Source organism: Empidonax traillii, unplaced genomic scaffold (genome assembly GCF_003031625.1).
Source record: "Empidonax traillii isolate 1590-97213 ecotype Southwest subspecies unplaced genomic scaffold, ASM303162v1 scaffold64:size1360303, whole genome shotgun sequence".
NCBI lineage: Eukaryota > Metazoa > Chordata > Aves > Passeriformes > Tyrannidae > Empidonax > Empidonax traillii.
Window position 1 is genome coordinate 624,838 of NW_020955257.1, and position 19,662 is coordinate 644,499.

At 43.1% G+C, this 19,662-nt stretch overlaps 2 protein-coding genes across 2 annotated transcripts in view; both read left to right on the forward strand.

Annotated features, from left to right (window-relative positions):
- The window catches only part of CHN2 (chimerin 2), a 163,782-nt gene extending 158,474 nt beyond the window's left edge, over positions 1-5,308 (forward strand). The window contains exons 12-13 of the mRNA XM_027880061.1: positions 807-912; positions 4,417-5,308. Of these exons, the coding sequence (XP_027735862.1) occupies positions 807-912; positions 4,417-4,588 (278 nt within the window). The 3' untranslated portion in view covers positions 4,589-5,308. The remainder of the gene's footprint in view (positions 1-806; positions 913-4,416) is intronic.
- Positions 5,309-13,655: 8,347 nt separating this feature from the next.
- On the forward strand, positions 13,656-15,713 carry PRR15 (proline rich 15). The gene has a single exon (XM_027880047.1). The coding sequence runs from the start codon at positions 13,665-13,667 to the stop codon at positions 14,028-14,030; it is 366 nt and encodes a 121-aa protein (XP_027735848.1). The 5' UTR covers positions 13,656-13,664; the 3' UTR covers positions 14,031-15,713.
- Positions 15,714-19,662: the final 3,949 nt, after the last annotated feature.

Here is a 19,662-nt window from a genome sequence, read left to right on the forward strand (position 1 = left end):
TCCCCAGCTTGCACTCCCCATGCATTCTCCTCTTCCTAATTCCTCCTTGGCAGAGAAATTATTCTTGCTTGTAAAGAACGTGCCCAGGAGAAGCAGTTCCAATCCATGCACCAATCTCTTAAGAGCAGGCCATAGAGATTCCTAGTCTTCTCATATTTGGGGCTCCTGGTGCCATTTGAATGAAAAGTCATGTAGCAAATTTGACTGACGTAGTTCACAGCTTGGGAATCTATACTTCTTATGTAAAATATGTGTAAATCCTGCTCAGATTTTTAGAGAGATTGCCAAAGAGTTTTAAATGAGTGCTGATACTCAGTATATGTAGGTATCACTGATACCTACATATTTAAATATGTTCAGAAATCTTGAAACAATTCCATGCCACTTCAACCTCTAGCTAAATATTCAAGCGTAGGTTCTAACAGCATATATCCACATTCCCATCTGGTTTTGAAGACTAATGGAAGTAATCTTAGGTAAGATTTTAGTGAGAGTGTTCTGAGACAAGTAATATTATGAAGCACTTAACAAAGCTTGGGTACTGTACCTAAACAGATCTGTAGATAGAGCTAAAGACCATGGAGGTAACTCCTGGGTGGTCTTTTTTGCTGATTTCTTTCTAAGGCCATTTTTTGGAGGATATAGAACTTGCTGATAAGCTCCACGTTTATGAGTTTAATATTTATCCCTCCAAGCACAGCCAATGGCTTATAAATGATTCCATAATAATAAGTTATCTTCCTGATTTATTGCTGTTTACACATGGAAGGCCCTATTAACATTAATCCTGTTTGGTGTTTTCACAGAAATCTCCAATCCTGATGAACGACTAGAAGCAATACATGAAGTGTTGATGTTACTCCCTGCTGCTCACTACGAGACACTTAGATACCTAATGATTCATCTCAAGAAGTAAGTTAATTGACATGCAGGATGATTTTTGAAGAGCTTAACAATTTTCTTTGCTTTGAAAGGGAAATATTACAGAAAGTACCAAGAAAGCTTCCATTAGGACACTGCCACCAAGCCAGTACAGATAAGCAGACAAGCTGTTTGTATAAGTGCATATAAGCTATGCACATACATAGCATGAGTCCTTTTGCTGGATTATTATCGCTAACCTTTGAAGAGTTAATTGAAAATTGTCACAGTTGTCTGAGGCAGATAATATCTGAAAAATACCAAATGGTAGGTACTTCAGAGATGTGCTAGATGTGCTGCTGCTGTAAGGCACTTGAACATGCTTTGCTTCTGCCTCCCCTTACCTCCTGATTTGTCTTCTTGAACAATAACCCTAAAAGGAAAGAACTGTCTCTTACAAGTTGTTTGCTCACATCAGAGTAAGCCAAGAATCAAGCAGGACCTATTTTTATATGACTAGTAAAAGCAATACAGGCCCCAGTTACATCTCTTTTGGTTTTAAACGCACTGCCTCATTTGCTTTTCAAAGCTTCTCTAGGCATACATAAGACACTCATGAGGGGCTTCATAAGGCAAACATAAAGCCTCATAAGGCATACAAAATTTTCTAAAGTGCCTAAATTTCATTTTTGAAAGTTACTTGGGAGTGTACTGCCAAGTTTTCCAAGTTTTCAGCTAGGTATCTAGGAAAACTAAGGAGTTTTCCAAAGAGGGTGCCTCACTTCCACTGATTTCAAGCAAAACTGTTTTTCAAAAGCACGCTAACTCCACTTTGCTGCTTTGGGTATTTACATGCCTCAAGAAGTCTTCTTTCTACATATTTAAAAACTGAAGCTGAGTAGAGACTGGCACAGTCATCTCAAAGCAAACCTTCATTTATGGATATCTTGCGCAAGATATTCCTTGTCTGTGATTAAAGAAAAGAGGATAAGGGAGCAATAAAGCTACTAACCTTCTACACAGCAAAACCTTGATTTCTTCTTAATTGTCCCACTTCTTGCAACACAGTTACAAATGTGGAGTATTTTCTGGATTTGATCTTCACTATTCTGCACTATTAATGCCAACCAAAAAAGAAAAATACCTCATCTCATGTAAAATTGCATCAGAGAACTTGTGTGAAGTGCATTTCATGCTCATTCCGGTTTTCATTATGCAGAGACTTTTCCTCATTTTGAATCAGCTCAGGTCATTACAAATGAGTAATTTTCCCCTTTGATGAGACATTACCTGGGCATGAGAGAACTTCTTTGGACTCTGCAGAAATGAGATGTTTAAGTATCCACCCTTGTCTGCACATATGCATGGACAACTCAGGATCAACCATATTGGCCGTGGGCAAGTGAGCTGCACGCAGAATCAGTACTTTCATATCCCGGCAGCAGATTTTTAATAGACATGTATTGACTTGCCTTCTTTCTTCTCCCAAACTGCAGTCCAGGCTTTGGTTCAGCTGTTGAGCTGAACTACTGATGAGACAAAAATAGTCCAAAGAGCTGATTAAGCTTTCTCTCTCAAATACCTGCAAGTCATGCAACGAATTTCATCTTCTTTCCCATATCATAGCTTTTGGCATCTGCATGGAAATCAAGTGCATGTCAGTTCCCATGGAGAATCTTTTGGAGAGATCTGAGTGTGAAAGAGGAAAGAATCCTTTAGGTTCAGACTACGCTGTTTTGTAGATTAAACACAGAGTTCGAACTTCAACCCTCTAGGACTCTTCCTCTGTGGACAAAACACACACCAGTATAAGGGAGTCTATGTAAAGACAGCAGGATGATTGCCTCTACGCCACCACTGCTTCTCAACAGAAAAAAAACTGCACTGAGTTGTTCTTAAAAGCACAGGAAAATCCAGCAGAGGCCAATGTCAGCAACAAAAAATGAGTTTGTCGGTCAATTAGTTGTTTTCTTCAGTTATCTTTCTGATAACTTTTTGCTCAAAGTTGGAGGAAATGCAATAGCATGTGGTGAAATACATACAACTCCTTCGTGGTGATGTTGCAGTGAAGCTGTGAATCTTCTTTGTGTTTTCACCCCAGGCCGTGCAGCACAGACGCACAGAGAGAAAGCAGTGCTACACATACACTTGCACAGAGGCGGCTTGGGCTACGCAGCCTTGGTGTGTCTTTGCTCCTTGCAAAGCACAGCTAGTGCATCTGTGCTAGAAGATGATGTGTCTGTGAGTAGGGGCACTAATGGACTTCTGTCCTGAAAGCAAAGAGGAACAGTATTTTTCTGTGACAGAGCCATTCTCGGCAGAGAGACAACAGTAGAAGCAAAACTGAGTCATATAAGTACCTCACAAAGAAGGGAAGACCAAACTACTTCTGGTTTCAGCCACTTTGTGCTCCCTTGATGCCATGAATGAATCCACTCACAATGCCCAGCTGGCAATTGCCATGCTAGGGGAGGTCTCAGCTGTTGCCAGGAGACCTGTCTCCAAAGCCAGATGTGCCCCACTCCGGCAGAGGATTTGTATGAAGGAGATGTGAAACTTCATCCGTGCTGTACTTATCACAGCAAATGTCTGGTCCATGAGGGACCTGAACTGATCAAGGGATTGTGGCTGTCCTACACTGCAGTACATGAGCACTCTCAGGATTGAACTCAATATGCCTTCAGGCAGGATGACACTTGTGTGATCCAACTCTGTTATCTGGAGGGAAACCTCCACACACCTTGCGTTTTCTGGCAGGTTTGACTGATTTTCCAGTCAAGGCTGACTTCTACACAGCTTGGCCAATCCTTGGTGGTCTTTGCTCCAGCCGCAAATAGTCTATCTCTCCTTCTATTTACATTATATAACCTATGTCAGTGAACAAAAGATCCTGGGTTGCTTCCTAGAAGCACCTCTGTTCTCTGTCAAGAACAGATGGCATTTATAGCAACCTGATTTTAGCAAGCCGCCTCTCCAGGCTGCTCCAGGATTCAGCCTGCTCCTGAAGTATAACAACTAATTGGAACCACTGAGCTGTTGGTTGGCCTGAGGCAGCCAGCAAGTCAGATATGTGTGAAAGGGTGGGTTCCTGCAGACTGGACGCATGTCTGGAAACATGGGTAGTCTAAAGAAAATCCAGGTTTGCATTTGTGGAGCACATCCCCACTGCCAGTGTGATGCACACCAAGCACAATGTGCCAGAAAACTGTAGTCACTGTAGCATAGAGGACTGTTCATACATCATAATTTAAATCATAATTATGCTTTTTAAAAAGCAATTGCCTCTAATTCATATACCCTAACAGATAGTCACATGGAAAAATCACTTAAGAATCACATGAGAGTTGTTTAAAGGCACTAGAAATCACAGCCCCACCATAGCTGCATTGTACTTGTTGTGGAAGCAGTTACTATGTTGAGTGAAAGTAAAAATTGTTACTGAAAAATGTCATTATCTACCAATGTTTGATGTGAAGCAAGACTGCAGATAAAGATGCAGAGATTCTGTTCTTATGGGAAGTAAGCAACCAAATACTTTTTTTTTTTCTATTTTAGGGTTACATTGCATGAAAAGGAGAATTTTATGAATGCTGAAAACCTGGGAATAGTGTTTGGACCTACTTTAATGAGACCCCCAGAGGACAGTACCCTTGCTACACTGAATGACATGCGGTACCAGAAGTTAATTGTGCAGATTTTAATAGAAAATGAAGATGTTCTCTTTTAGACAGAGAGGCGTATCTTCAAAGCCATTTGTTTTTAAGTAATTAGTTCGAAGGAAAAACAACATTTCTTTAATTTTTTTTTTAAACAGAAAGGAAGAGTTCCTTGACTGCACTTCGATTTCTGCAAAGTTGCAGATGGATGCCAAAATGTTTAGGGAAAGCCTATGTCTCATAGACATATGCCTCTTTGTAGAAGGGATAAAGAAGGTCAGAAAAAATCCTTTTACCTTGTATCTTTTGCCTTGCCTCAGATGTATATTTGTTGTGAGAAGTTTTGAACAATTTTATTGTTAACTTATTAAGAAACACAAAACGTATTTTAATATGGCTAGAGAAGCAAAAAGGTACTTAATCAGTGTTACTTGTATGCGCCTATACATTTCCTTCTTCATGAGACATAATTATATATGTCAATTGTGAAACAGAACCTATATTATAAAGATATTTTTACTTTACCTAGCTGAAAGAATGGCATTTTATTTTAGCAAACTATAAATCAATGCGGTGCATTGATTATTTTCCACGTAATTCTTTCCTGCATTTTTGCTATGATATATTGAAAACAATTGCCACTAATGCAGCATTATCCTGACATACCTCTTTCACTGCAAGTGTTTTAAAGGAGAATAATTTTCTTGTGCGCATTTCAGCTTTCCTTAGGTTTCTTTGCATTCAGGCACTAGCATCCTAAGATTGTACACTTTTAGCCATTTGCCATTTCCGAAAACATGCTATTTTCTCCTTTTTTTTTTTTTTTGTGTTGTTTTTTTTTTTTTTTTTTTTTTTTTTTTTTTTTTTTTTTTTTTTTTTTTTTTCTCCCATGTAAAATATGGTCTTGAGAATTTTTCAAAAGTCCTGGTGGTAGTATCAATTTCACATGCCAGATTTTTCTTGGTTAAGTTAAGTGATGCTGGGACACTGGATATTTTCTGGCCTTGTTGAAAAGTCAGCACTTTTTTGGGTGAATAATGAAGGATTTGGTTTTTCTGTAAAAATTGAGTTATGTTTTGTCATGTTTCTGTATTTATAAATGTACAGTAAATCTGCTAAAAATGTAGGTATTTATCTTGAATGTGTTTCCTGATGGTTTGTTTAAAAAAAAAAAAAAAAAAAAAAAAAAAAAAAAAAGAAAAAAGACAGAATATGTAGGACATGTGGGAGCTGGTAAATTTAATTATTACCAAATTTTAATATTTTTCTCCCCTCACAAACATTGACCTACAGAGTTCATAGTCTAACTGCAACTTATTCCTAATGTTAAAACTGTTTCTCAGCATGAGATGTTTCTTCAAGCATAGAAAATCAACATACTTTACTACCAAACTCAGTTTTCAATAAAAAAAAAATTCTAATACTCCCTCATCTTGATCATTTGTATCATATGCTTGGTAACTCAGTGATGCAGTTTCCTGAATTATTTCAGGGAGCATGTTTCTATTCAAACTGAAAAATATCTGTAACTATGATAATGAAGGGAGGTAGAGGGTATGATTGTAAATTTGTTGTCTTCTAGAGAAATAACTAAGGGCTAGATAGATTAATCCAGGTTGCAGAACAAATGCTAAATAGTCTGAGTTCCCAATACTTCCATAGATCCTCCTGTCTTCTACAGGACTATTTGTTGTAGGTTATGTACTACTTAATACTGTCATAAAAATGATCTGGAAATGGTTTTATTTTGTGAAGTGAAATATGCTTTGTAATTTATGATAGTGTAAATGGAAGGAAAAATCCCATTAAATGTGTTAAAAGAGTTCTGGTGTCTGTCACTGACTACATGGCAAGCTGCCAAGTGAAAATCAATCGCTAATTACCATCCTGACATTGCTGGAAACTTTCCTACTCAAAAATTTAGAACAGTTTTACTGAGTGTCAGCAGTTTTCAGGTTGGCACTTGGATGCCCATACCACAGCCAAGCCCATGCAAACATTTATTTTCTGAGAACACCCTGAACCACCCTCTGTGCAAAACTTCAAGGAAGCAACAAATCAGAATATCAATCCAATCAGTATCCAAGAATCAAGGCCATCAAAGCACTTTTCCACTCTCTTGAACACAGACATTTGACTAACAATGATTTTTTTTTTCTGGTCAGTTCAGTAATGAGTTATTTTTTTAGGGCAGCACACTGGTAGCTTTAGCATGTCTCACTGTCTGGAGTCTTCAACACATGTCCCATCTTAAGGATTTGATGACAGTACAAGGCAGTGTCCTTAGAAAGACTCATATGCTTAGTGTCTGGAGAGCAGAAGTTCTAATCTGTTGGACAGAGGGAATATGATTCTGCATCTTAAAACACAAATACGTAGAGAACTGTCCGTGTTTCACTTGGCTAAGTGATCACCTGACATCCAGCACCCTCAGAGGCATATTGAGCATGGAGGTAAAAGGACCCTGTCCCCTCCGCACCTCATTAGTGCCACCTGGTGCTGTGCCTGCTTCATCTCCTATGTCAGAGTTACGGTGTCCATCCCCGCTGCAGCTGGGGCTGAGCTGCACCGCTGGGATCGGATCATTGCTGTTTCAGATTCACCACTGGAGGAAGTAAAAAGGCAGCAGACTTTCCTCTGCAAAACTGACTGCTAAGACAGTAGAAAAATTCGTAATTACCGTTAATGGAAACCAGTACTCCAATATACAGAAAAAAAATGGGCTTGACCAGATTACACCAAATCCTTCCCTTCTCTTCAAAGGATTAAGCAAGAGCACAATGGCTTATCTCACATGAGGCACTACTAGGGAGCAGCAAGGCTCATTTGAAAAATGCTTCATGACGCTGTGTTTGAGCTGATGTAAATTCCCTGCTGGGTCATTTCATCCTGAGTGGAGCACAGTTCTGCCCCTCTGGAAGCAGGTGAGATACCAGTGTCTGCCTGCAGCCAGGTGTTCAGCAGAAGCCTTGTTCCACTCCAGCTGTTGGAGAAGGTCTTTGGTGAAGTAGCAGTCCCCTCCTGCAGCCATCCACTCCTGATTCCCATATGCCATTAGCTAGCCCCATCTTCTGGTGTAGTGGGTGCCACTCTGTACCCCCCTCACAGCTGCTGGCATGAGACAACTTCCATAAACCAGCCACGATCAGTAAAACATTACATCAAGTCATGTTAATGGATTGTAAGATGATAGCTTTCCAAAGTACTGTGGAACAGTTACTGAGGAAGGAGAAGAATTTACAGGGGAAAAAAAAAAAAAAGAGAAACAAAGTGTACTTTAAAAAAAAAAATGAAGTTACAAAGGAGACAGAGCTTTGTGCTCAGCTCTCCTCTCAGTGTCAGTTTAAGCTACAGAGTGGGTCTAACAGAGCACAAAGCAGGGTGAATTGGTACCACATCCATTTTATTTCCAAAGAAGAGGTAAGACTACACTCCTCCACACTTAGCATTCTCAAAGCTCACACAACATTTGAGCTTAATTGATGGAGACAGTGCTTCAGGGGCACTTGGCCTAAGACTCTGGGAAGGAAGGTATCAGGTTTGGGATCTCTTTTGAAACAAAGTTTTTGAAAGACCTGAGCTGTGTATTACTGTCAAATTCAGTAAACAGGAGGGAGGAGAGATTGCAAGTGTGGTATTAGGCTAAACTCTGGTCTTAGTGAGATCTTAGCGAGGTGCTGGGAATGCCTGGGGTAATAAATAGCTGGGCTGAACCACAGAATCATAGAGTAGTTTGGGTTGGAAAATTATGTATGCCAAACTCCCTGCAATGAGCAGAGACATCTTCAACCAGGTCAGGTTGCTCAGAGCCCTGTCCAACCCGACCTTGAACAGTTCCAGAGATGGGGAGTCTTAAATCCCATTGTGAAGAGGCAAAAGTGAAGGTAGGTACTGAGATTGGTTTGCAGAGCACATGGAGCAACTGTGTGATTTATAATAAGCTCAAACACTGCACAGTGCACATCTGTGCAAATGATACACTGTGAAATGATTAACTGTGCTTGCACAAGGCCCTTCCTGGACTCACATGTCTGGAGGGAGAGTGTTTTCCGAACCCAGCTAGGCAGCTGCTCTCTCCCCTTTCTTCCCACATGGAGATGTAGACAGTGACAGCCTCTTCAGCAGCTGCCAGTATCATGCTCCCTCACACAGAGTACTGATCAGAGCCTGATCCTGCTAAGGGCTGGGTTGTGCTGCCCTGCTGTCTGAGAAGAGGCTGGAGAGGGCATAAAAAGAGGTGGGGCTGGGAGGAAGGGTCTACAAGTGGGCATTTCTCTAGCTGTTCAAGTTCCTTAAACTGGCAGTAGCTGGAGAAACTGTGACATTTTGCCTCAATGCTGTACTCTCCCCAAAACTTGCTCAAAGGCACAAGCTGCAGGACTGTCTGGACACCTTCTTATTTCTTTATGGACTAGTACAGAGTCAAAGTCTGCAATGAAGGAAGGAAGAAGATTCCAGTGCCAACAAACCCCCTGCCGATAACTAGAGACTGAAACCAGGAAAACTCTGAGTAGGAAGGTAATTCACAAACACACAAGAATGCCATCTAACTGGATCTTCAAAGCAAAATTACACTGCTATGTCCCCTACAGCTATCTAAAGGGAATGGAGAGACTATAGGGCTCATGGAGATAAGAATGAGAGCATCAATACCCTTCATATTCTTTAGCTGTAGAGATTAATTCCCTGATTAAAGTAAAGATAATGGTTAAGACTCCAAAATCTGAACCTTAGGGAACTATGATTATTACTGAACGCTCTAGGGCTTGCACATTCAATGGGGGCCATACTTTACATTATCTTTCTCTGAAGGCATGGTATTCTGGATATAATTACACTGATGCTACAGCTAGAGCCAGGACTGGGAGTTCAAAGCCTGAAGGACATAGATTATTGCAGGATGTCGTAAGGAGGGCTCTGCAGAGGGACCTGGACAGATTGGAGAGTTGGGCTGATTCCAGCGGGATGAGGTTCAACAAGGCCAAGTGTTGGGTCCTGCACTTTGGCCACAACAACCCCCTGCAGCGCTACAGGCTGGAGTGTGGAGAGTGGCTGGAGAGCAGCCAGGCAGAAAGGGAGTTTGGAGTCTGGATTGACAGGAAGCTGAACATGAGCCAGCAGTGTGCCCAGGTGGCCAAGAAGGCCAATGGCATCCTGGCCTGTATTAGGAACAGTGTGGCCAGGAGGATCAGGGAAGTGATCCTTCCCCCCCCAGTACTCAGCACTGGTGAGGCCACACCTCAAGTACTGTGTCCAGTTCTGAGCCCTGCAGACCATTCCAACCAAGCTGGTGAGAGCAAAGGATTCTGCCCTTTGGCAGAATGGATGAAACTACACAAGTTTGGTCCCCCCCATAGTTGTCCAGCTTAATTACAACAGGCTTTGCACTCTCAAACACTTCCAAAGGGCAGAATCCTTTGCTCTCACTGCCTTGAAACCATGCTGACCAGTGCACATGCACTGACAGAGGCCAAAATTCAAAATTGTGCCGGTGAGTCGCCACTAATAGGCTAAATTCAGTAGCAGCTGGGTTCAAACCTATGTCCCAGCTTGATTGGTTTTGGGGTTTTTTTGGCAGGACAGACATAGCCTGGGAATGGATACTGCAGTTTGACAGTCTTGAGCAGCAAGCTGATATCAACATGAAAAATGTTCTTCCCTGTTGTAATATCGTTGGAGTCCTTCCTGTGATTATTAACGTAAGGCTAAGATTTGAGATACTGCTAGTACTTGAAAATCTAAATCTGGAAGAGCTAATGTTATTGATGGCTTCTTCTGAGTAGACCGCCTGATGCAGATGGGAACCATTTCTTTGTATGGTTTTTTCCTGTGCACAGAGGTCCCTTGGTTTAAATTGATGTGATATTTAGGCTCTGGGATCTAAGAGTCCCAAGACCTCCTGAATGCTAAGGGGCCAACCTGTGGCAGCAGGTAGCAGTGTTGCAATTTTCTATGAGCCAATTGCTTAGTTTTATGTCAGGGCAGGGCTAAGAGTTTAGAAGAATTGAATCTTGAAGAGCCAAACATTGAATATTTCTGGAAGTATGGACCAAAGCAGAGGTTTGTTCCTTATAGGTGCCAGTGCAATATGTTCTTTTCTACATTTGGCTTGGAAATGTCCTTGGCCTTAAGGTTAGCATTTGAGAAGCCCAAGTTTCAAATGTCCAGTGTATTTGCTGGGTGCTCTGGGGTTTGAGGGTAAATATGAGATCAGAGAGCAATATTCATTAGCATATTTGATGCTTCTGAGGGCAACATTGGGTTCCCTTGGTATAATTAAAACTGAATTTAATATCAGAGTTTTGGAAACCAAAAGGTTCCGTGATGTTGGGAAGGCTGATGCCTGAAGTGGACAGTGCCTCTCCTCTCCTGCCAGTAGAGATGGGTCCCCTCAACACAGTTAGATAAGAGTGTGGTTTGGCAATCTAATTCCAGAGCACAGTTTCAACTAGAGCACAGTAGGGTCTGCAAAGTTCAGAAAAAGGACAATGGGAACTGCAACAAGCACTGTTTTTTTTCTTTTCATTCACTGCAGTAATGATTAGGTATTGTAAGTAAGATTGTTTGAGAGCTGACATTAGTCTTTGAGAATCTAAATCTTGAAAATACCGGGCTATTTCTGAACAGTCTGACTGTACACAAAAGAATCATGTTACAACATGGAGGAAAGGCCCTACAGTTTTATTTTGCAGTGAACTGGGGCATCTTCCAGAATATTGCACATCCATCCTAGCTAGGAGTACAAAACTCCACTACTTTTTCTCTCAGCCTCCTGAAAAGACAGGACAGAATTTAACTGCAGCGGTCCTATTAAATAAATATACTATCTAACTTCCATGCATTGAAAGAGGCAATAGGGTACTTTATTTTCCCTTTTAAATCAATGCTGTAAAATAACCATACCGAAGGAATGCAACAAGTACTGTTGCAGTAAGAAAGGGAGAGCTCATACATTTGCACTTTCAGAATTGTTTTTATATAAACACGAACCTTAGTGACAATCTTGTGGAACAGCATGTTGTGGCTTTCAAAAGCAGAGCAGGTTTTGCTGTCCTCCTGCACCACCACATACACATGCAGGCAGCACCCTCCCGCTCACACGTCTTTTGCAAAGCTTTCTAACCTGCCTTTCTCTTTTCAGTAGACCCCGCTTTCAGCACAGGATCAAAAAGGACAAAACTCTTCCTTTGGATGATTCTTTGAAATGGGTTTAACTGAAAAAAACCACACTGATTTGATGTAAGTTTGGCATTTTGTGAGCTCAGAGGTCAGAGATCAGATAATCAAAATAATATAAATAAATAATAAATGGTTTGTATAAGCCTATTTGCAGAGTGGAAGCTATAAATAACAACTTGTAGTATTTTTCTGAAAAGGGCTTTTACAAATAAAAACTATCTTTATTTCAACATAAATTCCCTTTTTCCCAGGCACTTCCCTGAGACACAAGATGAGCAGACACGCTGATGTTCTCTTTCCCTACAAGTGAGGAGCAAAGCAGTAGGTCATATTCACACGGGGAAACTTGACCCTATTGGTCTGTTGCTGTCCTTGGCCCAAAAAAGCCTGATGCCCTGGTGCTATGCATCTCAGAAAATGTTAGTTGCTTACTTGTTAGGAGGGAATGTAAAGGCCATCTTTGGTTACTGTTTTATTCCATAGGAGAAAGATTTTGCTGCTGATGTTAGTTAGTATGATAGACAGTTTGGAGTATTTCAAGTGTGTGTGTGCACATCCTTTCCTATCCAAAAGCCTTTGGATTTGAAGAGGGCAATATACAGACTAAAATGCGTGCCCCAGGCTCCTCTCCCTAAGTAACCTGCATTGACCAATTTCCATAATTATCTTTATGGGCTTTTCAGGGAAGCTGCAAGTAGTCGAAGTTGATCTGCAAGAAAAGATGAGGCTGAATACATGAACTCCTCCACACCATCATAGTCAACTTTGAGTAACTGATTGTGTAGCCAATGGGAAGGGTACTGTGGATCAAATGCGTATTACATGACATAGTCCTCCAAAGAACAAATCATCATTTTTAACACACGGTGTGGCACGAGCAAATCTTCTTCTCCTTTCTGAATGAATAAAAACAGGTAAAGCTGTTCGTATGGCCGTATATCCATTATCATAAAGAAATTCAAAGTCTCAATACTAAACTAGCTGAAATACAAATATCACACTGCATGGTCTGACCTACAGTTTCATTCGTTTTTTAAAGATGGGCAGTTAAACACAATTCTATTTTCTTCAAGGCTACCTGCCCACGCACATCCATCACGTGCACAAACAAAAAGTAGTGATATTTTGTTTCAGCCACGCACACTGGCAACACCGCGGCCGTCCACGCTCGGATTTCATTACGCGGTCACGGTGCTGCCTCACCTACGCTTAGGCTCCCCCTCCTTTTCCTGTTCTACCGTGCCTCTCCACTCCGGCAGGGGACACCGACCTCCCCGCCCTACGGAGCCAGGCCCAGCTCCTCCTCCCCGGCGGGAGCCGGGCAGGTGAGCGGGAGCCGCCCGGCCCCGGGGCTGGCCGGGCCGCTGCCCCGCCCACGGGGTCGAGCCGGGGGGCTGGCGGGCACCTGCCGCTGTACCGCACATCGCTCCGTTCCTTCCCTGCTCCCCTGCTGCGGCGGCGGCTGCGCTTCCCCGTGGGGCAGGAGCACTCCCGCAGCGGCGGGCGCCGCAGGTCAGTGTCGCCTCCCGCACCTGCAGCGCCAGGAGCTGGCGGGGCGGCGGGAGGAGGGAGGGAGGGAGGGAGCGGCGCCCCATCGCAGGAGCTTCAGGTCGCGCCGGGCTCCCGGCCCCGTCCCGCGGGGCGGCGGCGGCGGCAGCAGCCCCAAGGTACCGGACCTTGGGTCAACTTCTGGGGACGGGGTTGGCGAGTCTGGGCAGCGGGTCCGGCCGCTCGGCTCCCGTGGCTCTGCCGGCCGCGCACGGGGCCGGGCGGCGCTCCGGGGCCGCTGTGCGGGGAGCAGAACACTCTGCCCGCGCAGGACCCGTCCGTCCCTCCCCGCGGGGCCGCTCCCGGGGTGCCGGGCGGGCAGCGCTGCTGGGGAAAAGGGGTCCCGGCGCCGCCCCAGCGGGGTGGCAGTGCCCGGCTGCCAACCCGCCCTCGCCTGCTTCCTTCCCGCAGGAGCCCGAGATGGCGGACAGCGCTGCGGCCACCGCCGCTCCCCGCGCCGCCGTGAAGGGCGGCTCGGCGGGGCCCTGGTGGAAATCGCTGACCAGCAAGAAGAAGCACAAGGAAGCGGCGGCAGCCCCGCCGCCCCCCGCCGCCAGTGAGACCCCCGCCGACCCCCCCAGCCCCGACGACCGGGAGGAGCAGCCGCCCCCCTTCGGCAGCGGCGACGCCGCGGGGACGGGCGGCGGGAGCCGGCGGAGCCTCCGGGTGTCCCACTCGGGCCGCTTCAAGGAGCGGCGGAAGATGCGCACCTCGCTGCTCGGCGACGGCCCCGAGGTCTTCGACGGCGGCGGCGCTCCAGGCCATGCCGACCAGGGGGGCGAGTAGCCCAGCAGGACCTTGCCGAGGAGCTGCCACTGGACGGGTGGCCGGAGGACTGGCAGGACAGGTAGCCGGAGTCAGTGACTGCCCCGCAGCTGGCCATGGTCCCAGGGACGACATGAGGGCGTGTGGCAGCGGCCTCCCCAACCCCGACCAGACGCTGCGGGGAGTCCGGCGTCTCCGCCAGATGAGGGAATCGTGTGCTGTGTTACATGAACACCGCCAAGACCAAACCCCTAGATGATGGGACCATGTGATTGTCTTAACAAAAAAAAAAAAAAAAAAAAAAAAACAAAACACAAATAAATACCCCATTCCCTGTACTGTGGTACTGAGCGGATTCAAAGGTGCTATCCCAGGGCCGACACTGGGGGTCTCTGAATCTTCCCCCAGCCCTTGCCAGGAGCCAATACACTGACTTCTCAGGACTATGACCCAGCTCCTTTCGGCTTTCAAGCCAAGGAGGAGCTTTGCTGCTTTCATCTCACATGCTGTCTTATCGAAGGAAGGGGGGAACAAAGTGCTCTTATCTAGTTTCAGGGCCAAGGACCTCCGAGGGTGCCTTAAGTGCTCCTGCCCTGCCCACCGTGAACCCATCCTCCTTCCCCTGTGGGGGTCCAAAGAGAGGTATTGCGAAGGACTGGCTCTTGAATTTGCCCATGCCCCACATCACATCGCATTTAAATAATGCAAAAGACAGAACCTTACTGGTTTTCTCCCTCTTCTTACTGTGTAATGATAAGCAGGTTTTTCACAGGCTGGTCTCTCATAGTTCTGTTATGGGGGGGGGGCCTGTGTTGTGTAGCAGTTCGCACTATTTACCCAGGGGATACATGATTTTTGTGTAACTGGTGATAACTGACATAATGAAGTTCCAGTGAAGAAATTGTGTAATAAAATGTAAACACCCTTTTGGGAGACGAGACCAGCCCTGGAGAGCACAAGCAGGGTTGCACTCCTAATGTGGAATAGGCTTGGGCACCACTGGAAATGTTGTTTGCTATTTACCGTGTCCAAGGCTTGTGAAGCAATGTTAAGTGTCCCAGTATTTCTTCTGATAGCAGGATAATGTGCTTTAACTCAAGCAGCTCCCTCTAACAGCTCCTGTATTTTTGGACAAAGTAAATATAAACCAGATTTGTACTGGTGGTGTGCCTTACAGAGCAAATGCGGCTAAAAGTACTTAGCGATTTCACATTTCTTGATAGTAGGTGATGTAGCAACAACTGATTTATTTATTTTAAATGCATTTACAATAGAGTTTATATTGTTAAAATGGTTTTTGAATGTTTTCTGAATGTGAGATATTACATAGTGGTAGGGACTGAAAATTATTTCCTAGCAGTCAGGTATTAAGCAGTTATGATTTTGTTTGGTTGTAACTAATCATTTAAGGTCAATTAAAAATAAAAAGAGAATGGAAAGGAAACAAGAACTGAGATCCAGGTGAATATATGGTTTAAACCAGTCACTAACAATTGCTGAAATGGTGCACTACATGCTGGGCAAGCGCCCTGTGGTTCAATGTGTGTAATAATACTTTGAAAGCTCCTGTGCAATAAACTCAGACAACATAGCTACAGAGGTGCTCACTGGTGCTTCCCTCAGCTACTCCTTCAGACTCTGGAACTCAAGGATGAAGGGACTGTAGCATCAAATCTATTTCCATAAAAGCTTTTTTCCCACCCAGTGTTTAGATATATGCTTTTTTAAATTTCATTTAGTAAAAGTGCAAGGTAGTGTGTTTGGACTGCTGTTTTACGTTGCTGACTACATGCTGACCAAGCAAAGAGCTGGGGGGTTGTGGGGCAATCTCTGAAAAGTTTCTCCTCAAAGATGCTTTTCTTAAGTGAGGCCTCTTTAGTCAAGGGGCATCTGAAATCCTTCTCTTGAGGGGAAGAAATTGGAGCAAACCTAGCCTTGGAAAAAGAGTGTGAGAGAGAAGGAGGAAAATGTAAAAGCTTGGAATGGAGGCAGAGATGAACTGTACTTCAGCTCCAATTAGCTGGAGTGGGGTGAAAGGAGGCAGAAAGGGGTGGCTTTTCTGCCAGGGTTCTCATGCTACCTTTTAGGAGACAGCATGTTCATGTTTATTACAGGCTAAAATAGTCTGTCTGTATTTTTGTATTGTAGGGCCCAAAGAACCTTTCTTGTATTTGTATGTCCAAAATGGAAGAACAAGTAAACAGATGCTGCACTGGTGCATTTCTTACTCCTACGTCTGGTTTAGTCTGAGTTCTGTGAGGGACAGATCCTCAGAACTATCCAGAGGCTGGAGAACGAATGCCAACTAGTGTTTTATATGTCTCATGCAGACGCTTTTCTGCATTTTGAATGCTTTCACTGTTGTGAAAATACAATTCCCTCCTCTTTTCTGTACCTTGAAGCTGCCTTGTTCTGCCGTGAACCTCTATTTGCTCTTTGGAAACTTCTCAGGTTTATTAGTTGCAAGTCTCTACCTAGACACAAGAAATCTCCAGTTTGGGTTTTATTTGAGAAGTCTGGTGTGCTGTTCAGATGGCTGCTCCTCAGATTCAGTATCAATGCTGGTTAATATGTGACTAAATATTAGCCGTGTCTTAATCCATGTGTACGGTACTTTCAGCTTGGAAATTTAGTCATAATATGAAGTCAATAAATGCACATAAAATGCCTCACAGCCCTCCTCCATCTTTATCCTGACCTTGAGCTGTGGGAAGGAGACGTAATTCTATCTTCCTGCTCAGTCAAATCCTTGCTTCAATGAATTTGATAGCAGCCACTGAAAAACTAGATCCATGAGAAAATGGGCTGACTGCCTCGTCTCACTTTCCCCACCCTCTGTGCACAGGCCACACAGCAATATCTTCAGGTTAGTGCTGACCTGTGTACCATGGTTAGGAGGGAGAAGTCCTGTGGCCCTAACCAACCTGTAGCACAGAAATGGTCCTCTTGTTTCTCTGCCTGAGCATCAGATAAAGCTTAGGTAATCCATACACATGTAAATGAATTAAGCTGATGCAGAAAAAACGCCAGCGTTTTATAGAGCACTTGAATATTTTTTTTTAATCCTCGAAGTGGAGAAAGTTCAAACTTTCTTATGTATTGGAGAATGCTTGCTCTGTTATAAGGATTGTGTGTTTCTGTGCATTGCATTATTAAAAGGCAGTCTGCATTCTCAGTATAGGTATTTTTCTCATCTTCATTATAAAGATCATACATAAAAAATTAAGTTTAGGAAATAGGGTGACTGAGAAAGTACTTGCTGTTTATTTTTAAAAGCAAACAATGACATATTGACAAAATAAATGGAAATAAGTAGATGAGATGAACCACAGCTGAGTCACTTGTAGTGAAATTTTCTTAATATTATCCCAGATACTAAGGATTGCAGATTTGAGGCAGAAAATAAATATTTAGCAAATAGAGTAAACTTTTCAAATAAACTTGCAAAGTATATGCTTGGTTATTCCTGCTCTTGCCAAAACTAAAAATAAATCTTTGAGTCCTTGCCTGGTGAATCATTCCCTACTATTGTAGGCTGGTCAGTCTGGACCTCAACAAAGATTACAGGGAGCACCTGCAGAAAATGATCCTGAATTGAAAACTCTGGAATGAATGCCTTGACAGCCTCAAGACTTTTAACCTTAGGTGTTATGTCAGAGTATGACTTAAACTGAACTGAACTAATGGAGAGGGAGCATTACTGTTTAGGAGAGGAAAGGGATCTTCACTGTTTGGGTTTTTTGCTTTTTTTTTTTTGTTTGTTTGTTTTTTTAATTATTATTTTGAAGGAGGATGTTTCTGGGTTTTTAGTTCTCTTTTCACACTGTAGTGTCACCAGTGATAATTTTGTACTTGAAATATCAAGTATGTTGTCCATCAGCAAGATAACCTCGTATGAAGGCTAAAATCTGAAGGATAGAACTCCTGGCCTTGGCCTGGCCAGTACAGCTGGATGCTCCACTTAAAGCCCATGTTTAATTTGGCTCATTTAATCAGCTGATATCTAGGTGGAAGACAAGCTGTTTGAAGTGCAGATACAAACTGGTAGCTCATTTTGCTGCGTTTTGGGATTCTACCTGGTATGGCAAAGCAAAGAACCCCAAACCTGATATTTTTTTAAGATGTCTTTCAAAAGCTGGGATGAGAGACAGTTGGTTATGGAATGATATTTGAGACCATATAATTACACCCTTTTGAAAAACAAACCTTTCCCCTTCATCACTAATTTATTGTAAATAAGACGGGAGGCCAGCCGACTGAGATTTTTCATTTCAGAATAAAACAAGATAAAGTTGCTCAATTTTATAGACATCAGAAGTAGTGAAGTAGTTTATCAGTTTTATCCTTAATGGCACATCTGAAATTCACAAATAGCTCTAAGAATCAGCATTTGGATGTAGTCTTCAACTAAAGCATATTGATTAGCAGCTGCAGTGTACAAATTTGATTTACTGCCCATTTTATCTAGATAAAGCAATATAACATCAGATAATACATGTTTTGAGGATAGCAAATAGCTTTCCTTCATAGCTATAAGGCATGATTTTAAATGAAAAATTTAATCTGGTGAGTAATCCTCGTCAGATCTAAACATCATGTTTCATGTGAGTAAAATGAGTTAGAATGTTTTTTTCAGGGTATTAGTTGCCAGATTATAAGATGTTTTGGGATGTGTAAAATAGGCTTGATTCTCAGACATAAGCCTGCATGTACTGTGAATCTTCTGCTACCTGTTTGCAATGCCTCAGGTCTTTCCCCTGATCCAGAGTTACTGTTCATTGTGCTAGTTCCTTTTACACTGAGGAGGTAAAAAGCATGACTCTTCCAGTCACTGGAAATAAGAACCATACCTTTGTATGCCTGTTGAAGTGAAAATTAGAGATACTGTGCACTTGAACTTTGGTGACTCACTTGTTTTTTTTTTCACTGCTGACTTAAGTACATTTTGCTTTCCAGGTCTTTGTTTTATCCTCAGTCTGTAAATGTTTGAGCAGATAAACAGTCTGCTGATCTCACAAGAGCCTGCCCAGTGACAGAAGAGTGGGCAGCACTTCAGTGGCCAAGGGAAAATGAAAGATCCATTGCTGGACTCATTCCCACTCAATTGTATGAACAGGAGCAGAACTGAACCTTAGTCTAGATGCTGGAACTATGACTTATGGTGAAAGAGAAGGAGATTCATAGTCTGTGCATTCTGGGTTGTGTTTATCTTGGCACGTGCTTTCAGTGACAGAAGTTTCCAAAAATCAGAGTTGGTTTACCGGTCCTGTTTAACATCATTGGGTTCAGGTCTAAGAGCATGGTGTAAACTTCAAAGGGAAATCCTGCCAACAGTACTTCTTCAAAATGCTGTAGTTCAGACCTCTCTGCAAGGTGGAGAAGGAGAAGGAGGAGGAAAAAACCCATATTTTCTGGCTTCTCTATTCTTGGGTTCTTTTCTTGGTATACCAGTGCTGTAACAGTCTCCTTGCTGGACCCTGAAACAGCTAGAGAGAAGTAGAATTTATGAAATAGGCAGATGTACAGAATATACAAGGACAGCATTTTGCACTGCTGTACATTTGAGGTAGAGACAAACCAACAACTAGATATTACACTGGGTATTTAAAAGTAGTTTATTTTTTCCTGCAAGGCTAGGAAGCTATGGTTTATT